The sequence below is a fragment of the Pan troglodytes genome, chromosome 11, assembly GCF_028858775.2.
Source record: "Pan troglodytes isolate AG18354 chromosome 11, NHGRI_mPanTro3-v2.0_pri, whole genome shotgun sequence".
NCBI classification, from domain to species: Eukaryota; Metazoa; Chordata; class Mammalia; order Primates; family Hominidae; genus Pan; species Pan troglodytes.
The window spans coordinates 9,723,364-9,732,931 of NC_072409.2; the positions used below are offsets into that span (position 1 = coordinate 9,723,364).

Here is a 9,568-nt window from a genome sequence, read left to right on the forward strand (position 1 = left end):
GCACTCCAGCCTGGGTGACAGAGTGAGACTCTGTCTCAAAAAAAAAAAAAAATTATATCTATTATATATATATATATATTTTAAGATTTTATATATATATATTTTAAGATTATATATTTTATATATATATATATAATTTTTTTTTTTTTTAAAAGAATGAGCTCTGGAAATAAATGCAGCAACTTCAAACCAAGGAGTCACCTCTTGCTTCCCCTACATGGACGCAGAACTCCCACCCATGGGGCTGGGCACACGTCTTGCCCCCATTTCTAGCACTGCCCCCACCAAGGGCTGTGCCTTCACACCCCCGACACCAGGATAGTCCTCAGAGACAGGGTGGGTTTCTGGGCCTCGGGCTGATAAGAAGACCCATCCTGATCCTCTGCTGTCTGCTCCTATCCCACAGCGGACAAGTACTGCCCTCTGCTGATCAAAGAAGGGGGGATGCCCCTTCTGAGGGACATAATTAAGATGGCGACCGCACGGCAGGAGACCAAGGAAATGGCCCGGTAAGAGACTAGCAGTGTGTTTCTGCCTGGAACCTTGATTTAGGGGAGTAAGGGCATAGCGGGCGCCCTCTGGAGGTTAGGAATGGCTGAAATTCCCAGGGACAGCTTAGAGTTGAGTATGGAGGTTGACAGTGTATTGATGTCCACCTGGGGCCTCTCCAAATGTCATCTCGACCACTTGTGGCTGGAAATTAGATGACCAAGCTCGGAACGGAGCATCAGGGCCCTCGTTTGTAAGGTTAGTTTTCTTTTATTCCCAACAAATTCCATCCTTTTATCACTGGGTATTAGCAAGTCAGGTCAGAACTATTCATTATTTTTGGCCAAAGACATTCCCACTAAAGAAGGGACACAGTGTGGTAAAATACATTCTAGAGATAAGATGAGGCAGAGTGCGAGTGAGTTTGCTGAATGTGAAGATCACAAACATGGTAGAGTCTCGGCCTTCCGTGGCTCTGTGGCTTTCACTGCAGCATCTAAAATGTCACTGCCTCCAGTTCTCGAGTTGATCAGGACACGAGAGACTCTCAGGGATGCGACGTGTCGAAATCGTCGAACGACCTTGTTTTCTCCAGGATTCATTCTAGAAGGGAGAACAGTCAAGCTGACCCGAGCACACTTTTTCATGGCTCTGTATAGAGCAAAAGTTCACATGGAGGAGGGGCCTGAAACTCAGAGGCTGCTCAGCCAGCCACTTCCTGGGCCAGGGGAGGGAAGTGTCAGCTGGTTCTGCTATTATATCTGGCCAAAGGCGCTACTGGCCAGGCGAAGTGGCTCACACCTGTAATCCTAGCACTTTGGGAGGCTGAGGTGGGTGCATCACTTGAGGTCAGGAGTTCGAGACCTGGCTAACATGGTAAAACCCCGTCTCTACTAAAAATACAAAAATTAGCTCGGCGTGGTGGTACGTGCCTGTAATCCCAGCCACTTGGGAGGCTGAGGCAGGAGAACCACTTGAATCCAGGAGGCAGAGGTTGCAGTGAGCCGAGATGGTGCCACTGCACTCCAGCCTGGTCAACAGAGCGAGACTCTGTCTCAAAAAAATAAAATTTAAAAATAAATGGACGGGGCCACCCCTAGGTTTTCTTTTCCAGTACATCCGGGAGGTGGGAGGTGGCCCTGGAATTTTCATGGTTAACAAGGATTCCCGGGAAATTTGAGAAGCACTGGGTAAGACTGACCAGTTACCTACCACAGTCACTTTGAACATTTCTCCAAGGCCTGTGATGGGAATCTGAGGCACTGGCCTGTCTGACAGCAAGGAGTAAATGACCCTGGACAATGCTTAGGAGAAGGCCCTCGGCCTGTCCACTGACCTCTCTCCCACTCTGGGTATTTGCTTCCCAAAAGGTATTGGGGCATCCCTTTAACACACAGAGGCTGCAGTGAAGCCCCCAAACCACAGGCTTGGTGTTGAATGGGCAAGCTGTCCGGGGTCCAAGGTGACAACCAACAGTGATGGGTGGAAGGGGTCAGGCTGGGGCGGGCGAGACTCGAAATCTGAGCTGGAGTGCTGAGCCCTGGCTGCCACAGGGTAGTGGGGGCCCTTGTGCGAGCACAGCTGCCCCTGCCCGACCCTGGACCTGCCACTGGATCCGGGCCTCTGGGGGAATCTGATGTGCAGTCAGTTTGGGGACCACTGGTGGACTTCTGGAAAGAGAAGGGTCTAGTGTGCAGGGAAAATGAAGAAGAGGTCGCTAAAGAAACTTCCAAAGGGTTTTGGAGGTCAGGCCTGAGCTGATTTGGGGACCCCCTATCCACAGATGCCCTGGGACTGGGGGTGGGAGAAGAGGGGCATGGAAAGGAAGGAAGCGGAGGATGGCTGGTGATGGCATTCACGGCCACAGGTGCCATTCCCTGACTCCCCTGCACATGCCAGCCACTCTGCCAACCCCTCTGTCCACATCATTCGGTCAGCATCACCATCACTATGAACACGTGTTTACCCAGCTGCCTAATGATCTCGGAGGGGCTGGGCTCACCCCCACCCAAGCCCACCCTCCAATCCTGTCTCCCCCATTGTCTCCAGCAAGGTGATTGAGCACTGCAGTAACTTTAAAGAGGAGAACATGGACACGTCTAGATAGAGGCCTCCGCCCCCATGGCCGCCACCGCTCTGGACCACAGGCGGGGAGGAAGCGTGCTCGAGCAGCCCAGCGGGCGGGCCCCTTCCGAGGGAGCCTCCCACGGAGTGAAGAGACATGGGGGACTTTTGCACAACCGACGCTTTTCCTTAATGTTAGTGAGATATATATATATTATATATATATATTTTTTTTTGGTTAGGAAGTGTGAAGTTTTGTGTGTATGATTTCTGTGCAAAAACAAAAGCAACACTCCTGAGTCCTTGCAGCTTCCTTGGCCATTCTCAAACCCACTCAGCCTTCATCGCTGACACACACACTCCTACCCCAACCAGACTAAATGCCTATAACGCTGTGAGTGTCCAGTCCTTGTCCAGGAAACTCAGATCCCGGCCTGGCTTCCTTTCATGAGAGGAGCAGGCCTTGGACAGCGTATCGAGCATCCTGACCCACTGCCCCTGCCTGAGAACGCCATCTCGGCTCCCGGGCACAGCTGATGGGGTTTGGGGATTAGAACTTACCCCACTGGGTCTCCCAAAAGCCTTGGTGCTCCCGGCTGTGGGCCATCTGGGGCAGGAAAGTGAGCCATTCCTAGGCTGAGGTCCAGGCAGCCCTGCCCCTGAAGACCCTCTAGGAGCAGGGCACCCAGTGGCCCTGCTGCTGTCCGGCCAGGCCTGCCTGAGGCCACGCTGCTATGGAGGCTGCCTCCTAGTCTCCCACCAGGTCCCAGGCTGTGGAAAGCCCCAGCCCAGGGATGGTCAGAACTCGGGGGCAGATTCCACTGCCCCTTCTGCCAAACACATCCAGAACCTGCCCTCAGCCCTGGAAGCTAGCATCTTCTGGGGCCAGGGGCTTGCTTCCTCGCTCCACAGCCCTCAACTGCCCAGGCGCTCCCACCAGCAGAACTGAGCCTGCCTCCTCATCCCAGCCTGCCCCGCTGCCCAGAGGACCCCACACCTCTCAGAGGCAGAGGTCCCATGCCAGCCTTCGACCCACAGCGGCCACACAGCCGCCTCCAGACCAGCACTCAGACTGCCCTGCAGTGGCCGCTTGGGCCTCCCTGGCGGTCCCGCCCTGCCCTAGGCTTTACCTTGGAAGCCTGAGAGGCGCCGGCTCTCTTGCGCTCCTCCATCGATGGACACTGCATTGCTTCTCATCGGACACTTGTGGAGCGCAGGGGCCTGGGGAGCAGCGCTAACCCTGGAGGCAGCCTTTGGGTGATGGCTTTTTCTTCCCTTTTCCTCCCGCGGGCCTGTTTTCAGGTGTTCCTAGCATTTCTGCCTCCAGGCAGGACGGCAGGGGTGAGCAGCTTTGGGAGAGACACCTGGCCTTTTTCTCCTGGAGCCTCTCCCTCCCAGCCCTGGGAAGTGGGCGCAGCCCTGTGTTCCCCCAGCTTGGCAGATGGGCTGCATGCGGCGCTCCCTTCCTTCCCACGCTCAGCGGCCCCGGCCAGACCCTGGCAGACTTCACACCTCATTGCTTTACCCCCTGGGGCCTGGGGAAATGTCTGTACTTTGGGATGTCACAGAAATACATTTTTGTGCAAAATGGAAAACAGAGCGTCTTTTTTTGTGGAGGGGATTGCTAGCCTGGCTTCCAGGCTCTGGAGCAGGGCTTGAGCCACACCTGGCAGGGGGTCTGCAGTGTAGGTAGTTCTGTGGTAGGGAGGGGTGCGTTTGGTGGGTTAAAGAGCTGCAGGCTGGGGACAGGTGGCAGGGGACTGAGCTGGAGTACCTGTTTCCTATGTGTTCTCTTCACATCCCTGTGCCCACTGAGGACACAGCTGGCAACCAGACCAACAGGGTGCCTGCCTAAGATGGCTCAGCCTGATGGGGGAGACAGATGGCAAATAGAAGATTACAACTCTGTGCCACCATCAGGGAGAAGGCAGCGGAGGAGGTGCCTCCTGCCAGTGGATGGGAGTGGGCAGGCGGGTCAGGGAAGCTTGGAGTCCGCTGGGCCACAGTGCTTTGGGGAGAGGGGGAGGAGCCAGCACGATGTCCCCATGTGTCTGGGAGGCTTCTTACAAGAGGACAGAGTGGCGCCAAACCCAGGGAAAAGAAGGAGGCTGCCCAGGCCTGGCCCAAGGGGCTGAGGAAAAGTGCATCCTCAGCAGAGGGTCCCGCCAGGGTGGACAGAGAAGCAGCCCCATGTGGCCCTGGCAGCGTGAGGAACAAGGGTAGAGTGGGAGGGGACCAAGAAGTCGCTGGTGCCAAATTGTGAGGTGCCCAGACTCTAGCATGGCCCAGGGCCGTCCTGGCTGACACCTGTGGTCCCCGCACGTCTATCAACAGTGCCTGGTCATCCTTAAGAGCTGCCTGGTTGGAATAAGAAATGATATGGTGGGCTGGGTGCGGTGGCTCACGCCTGTAATCCCAGCACTTTGGGAGGCCGAGGTGGATCACGAGGTCAGGCGATCAAGACCATCCTGGCTAACATGGTGAAACCCCGTCTCTACTAAAAGATACAAAAAAATTAGCCGCGCTAGGCGGCCGGCACCGGTAGTCCTAGCTACTTGAGAGGCTGAGGCAGGAGAATGGTGTGAACCCAGGAGGCAGAGCTTGCAGTGAGCACAGATGGTGCCACTGCACTCCAGCCTGGGTGACAGAGCGAGACTCCGTCTCAAAAAACAAAAAAGAAATGATACGGTCACACCCTTTATAGGCCACCTTGAGTGTGTGGATTTTACCCTTTATGTGAGGTTTTAAGCCTGGGCATCAGGACCCAATTAAGCATTTCTGGAAGCTGAACACTGACTCCTCCCACAACCTCTGTGAAGCCGAGGTCCCCTCTTCTCCACCCCCTGCAGGGCCTGGACCTGGCCTCTCTCTCCCCTGGCTGAGAGCCCCCTGCCACTGGCCACCCACAGGACCCGGGCAGGAAGGGCATCAAGTGGTTTGCCTCAGAACCCTGGTGGGTCGTCTGTGCCTCGGAGGGAATGAGGGCAGTGCCTGCCAGCAGCAGCCAACACTGCTGAACCTTATTCTGTGTCCCAGGCCCCGGGCTAAGTGCTTCATGTACCTTCCGCTTCCTCAGAACCCTGGCAATAATCCATTTCACAGACAAGGACACTGAGGCTCAGAGAGGTGAAGTGACTTTACTTTTTATTTTTTTCAGACAAGGTCTCACTGTTGCCCAGGCTGAGTGCAATGGCACGATCACAGCTCATTGCAGCTTCGACCTCCTGGGCTCAAGCAATCCTTGTACCTCAGCCTCCCAAGTAGCTGGGACAACAAACGTGCACCTCCATGCACATCTAATTTTTGTTTTTTTGTAGAAATGGGGTCTCACTGTGTTGCCCAGGTTGGTCTCAAATTCCTGGGCTCAAGCAATCCTCCCACTCCAGCCACCCACAGTGTTGAGATTACAGGCATATGCCACCATACCTGGCCTGAAATGACTTATTACCTCAAGGTTGCCACAGTAAAGGAGGGAAAACAAGATCCTCAGATGTGCCAGGTGCTCCTCCTCTAGCTCGCTGGCCTGATACTTGCCATTTCCTGTGTCAGGAACACTCTAGTTCCTGCTCATCCCATCACAGCACCTACTTATCTCATGGGGCTGAAATTGCTTTGTCTCGTCTCCCCCACTGGACTGTGAGCAACAAGCCACATCAAGGCTCTGCTGTAGCCCAGCACAAAACCTGGCACATGGAGGGCTCTCCTTTTAAAAACCTGTGGCCAGGCTGGGTACAGTGGCTCAGCCTGTAATCTCAGGACTTTGGGAGGCCAGGGCGGGCGGATCCCTTGAGGTCAGGAGTTTGAGACCATCTGGCCAAAATGGTGAAACCCCATCTCTACTAAAAATACAAAAATTAGCTGGGTGTGGTGGCGCACGCCTGTAATCCCAGCTACTCGGGAGGCTGCAGCAGGAGAATCACTTGAACCCAGGAGGCAGAGGTCACAGTGAGCTGAGATCGTGCTATTGCAGTCCAGCCCAGGCAACAGAGCAAGACTCCATCTCAAAAACAAACGAACAAAAACAAAAACCTAGGTGACGGGATGAGCTGTGCAGCAAACCACAGTGGCACATGTTTACCTATGTAACAAACCTGCACATCCTACACATGTACCCCTGAACTTAAAATAAAAGTTGGAGAGAAAAAAAAAAAGAAACTAATTTTGCCGCTCAGCACCTTCAAACATGACCTACCTCTCCAAAAGTAGACTGATGTCTAAACCATAAAGCCATTTTACTGAGTCTCCCTAAGAAATGTGACGTCTGGCCGGGCACAGTGGTTCACGCCTGTAATCCCAGCACTTTGGGAGGCCGAGGCAGGCGGATCACAAGGTAAGAAGTTCAAGGCCACCCTGGCCAACATGGTGAAATCCTGTGTCTACTAAGAATTTTTAAAAAATTAGCCAGGCGTGGTGGCACGTGCCTGTAATCCCAGCTACTTTGGAAGCTAAGGCAGGAGAATTGCTTGAACCCAGGAGGCGGAGGTTGCAGTGAGCCTCAGATCACACCAGGGAAACAGTATGAAACTCCCTCTCAAAAAAAAAAAAAAAGTGCTGGGCGCAGTGGCTCACGCCTGTAATCCCAGCACTCTGGGAGGCCAAGGCGGGCGGGTCATCTGAGGTCGGGAGTTTGAGACCAGCCTGACCAACATGGAGAATCCCCATCTCTACTAAAAATACAAAATTCGCTGGGCATGGTGGCGGGTGCCTGTAATCCCAGCTACTTGGGAGGCTGAGGCAGGAGAATCGCTTGAACCTGGGAGGCAGAGGTTGCAGTGAGCCGAGATCCCGCCATTGCATTCCAGCCTGGGCAACAAGAGCGAAACTCCGTCTCAAAAAAAAAAAAAAATGTGGTGGGATGGGAACTTACAATTGTGATCCTTCCTCTGTCCATTTGAGATGAGTGTGTATCTCCTACAACTCAGAAGTGTCTTTTTCAAGGACCTGAAGGCCATTCTATTGAAATGTAATATCAGGAAGGACAGAGCCTCTGTCTCCCAGTCTCTGCAGGAGAACAGAGTCCTAACTTTCACCATTGCCAGCGAGCACACGGAGCTGCCTAATCACATTTACCATGACCAACCCTTTGGAATTTTTTATTTCCCTTATTCTGCTGAAGCCCTCACCGTTTCCCTCCACTCCCTCATTCTCCCTTTAAGCCAGACATGGTGGAGCACGCCTGCAGTCCCAGCTACTCTGGAGGCTGAGGGGGAAGATTGCCTCAGGTCAGGAGTTTGAGGCCATAGCGAGACCCCATCTCAAGAAAGCAGAAAACCAAAACCACAAAAAACATCAGTCACCTCTGCACAAACAGAAGTTTCAGTTGGTTCACACTGGGCTCTCCGCCCTATCAGTAGTATATTGTTAATTAAAATCTGGCCTTACTATTTGAACTAGTGTTGGGATGTTTGATACTAACTAGCACAGTGCCTAACCCACGGAAGCTTCAGAATTATGTGCTGAGTGGATAATGTGCTGGATGTCCCCACTGAGCACATCAGATCCTGCACCCAGTGCAGTAGTCAAGACTGAGCTGCAAATGACAGACACCCAACTCAAACATCTACTCAGGCTAGTCAAAGGTAGGAATTGGGGCCAGGCATGGTGGCTCACACCTGTAATCCCAGCACTTTGGGAGGCTGAGTTAGGCAGATCACTTGCAGTCAGGAATTCGAGACCAGCCTGGACAACATGGTGAAACCCTGTCTCTACTAAAAATACAAAAATTAGCTGGGCGTGGTGGCATGTGCCTGTAGCCCCAGCTACTTGGGAGGCTGAGGCAGGAGAATCGCTTGAACTTGGGAGGTGGAGGTTGCAGTGAGCCCAGATCGCGCCACTGCACTCCAGCCTAGGCAACAGAGTGAGGCTCTGTCTCAAAAAAAAAAAAAAAAAAAAAAAAAAAAAAAAAAAAAAAAGGTGGGAATTCATTGACTCTTGCAACCAGGGGATGCAGAGTCAGTATCAGCTTCAGGGACAGCCGGATCTAGAGGGCTCAGACAATGTTGTTCAGACCATCTCTTGCTCCCTCCTTTAGTGCTGCTTATCCATCTCTATGTGTCTTTATAAGTTGGTCTCATTTTCTCCAGCCACAGACAGGGTAAGCCCTCTCCACCCAGCGTAAAGATGGCTCCCAGTTGCCTTATATCCCATTCCTTAGGCTTGAGATCCAAAAGAATGCTCCTTCCTCTCAGCATCTAGACAGTAATCTCATGGAAGGCCTGTGATTGGTTCTGCAGAGTCGAAAGCCCACAGCCTGCCGCTCGCCATCCTATGGGGTGAGGGGCAGTCCCTCCAATCACATGGGATGGGAAGTCGATTCCCCAACCAAAAAAAGGATGTTGAGCTGAGAAAAACAACAGATGTCAGAGGAGTATCCCGGAGAAGCTGGGATGGGGCCAATCAGAGGGAGGCGGAGGAGGATGCTGGTATCAGTGGGAGGTGCTGTGGAAAGGCAGGGCTGAGTGGAGAAGGCCCTGGGGACACAGGGAAGGAGGACAGCCTGCAGCCTCCGGTGAGGAAAGTCCGCCTGTAGGTGGTGGCTCACAGCAGGAGAGGCAAGACAGTCCCGTGCTAGACAAGGCGCTTCCATTATTTAATCCTCCCAAACACCTTAGAAGGAAGACACTATTGTAATCCCCCTTATAGAGACAGAAAACAGCTCAGAGGGGCTCAGTAACTCGCCCAGGGTCACACAGGTAGGAAGGGGCAGTGCTGGGATTTCTGACTCCCGCCTAAGTTGGATCACCCATAGTCAGAATGTGCACCACGTACCTCGACTTTTCTCTCGTCCGTTTGCAATATCTGAGAATACATAGCAAGGAGGTAAAGCTGTCACCACAGAGCAACCTTGGGCGAGCCTTGGCCCTCTCGAGACTTTAGTCATCACATCTTTGAAATGGGTACAATTTTGCCTCCCGGACTCACGGCAAGCCGCTGGATCTTCGAAGCGCCCAGGGAGCTACGCGCATGCGCGAGGCTGCGGGGGCGGGCACAGGGGAACGCGGGGGAGGGCACAGGG

The 9,568-nt window shown here is 53.4% G+C and overlaps 1 protein-coding gene and 1 long non-coding RNA gene across 7 annotated transcripts in view; one reads left to right on the forward strand and one right to left on the reverse strand.

Annotated features, from left to right (window-relative positions):
- Window positions 1-4,148, forward strand: part of ZER1 (zyg-11 related cell cycle regulator) — a 42,259-nt gene extending 38,111 nt beyond the window's left edge. For all 6 annotated transcript variants that reach the window (XM_016961805.4, XM_001159968.6, XM_054659179.2 and 3 more), the window contains exons 15-16: window positions 407-509; window positions 2,539-4,148. In XM_016961805.4, the coding sequence (XP_016817294.1) occupies window positions 407-509; window positions 2,539-2,596 (161 nt within the window). In that variant the 3' untranslated portion in view covers window positions 2,597-4,148. The remainder of the gene's footprint in view (window positions 1-406; window positions 510-2,538) is intronic.
- Window positions 740-9,533, reverse strand: LOC104008025 (uncharacterized). Its single transcript, XR_682449.5, has 2 exons — window positions 9,322-9,533; window positions 740-1,092 (listed from the first exon to the last, which is right to left on the reverse strand). It is a non-coding gene; the product is annotated as an uncharacterized LOC104008025 (long non-coding RNA).
- Window positions 9,534-9,568: the final 35 nt, after the last annotated feature.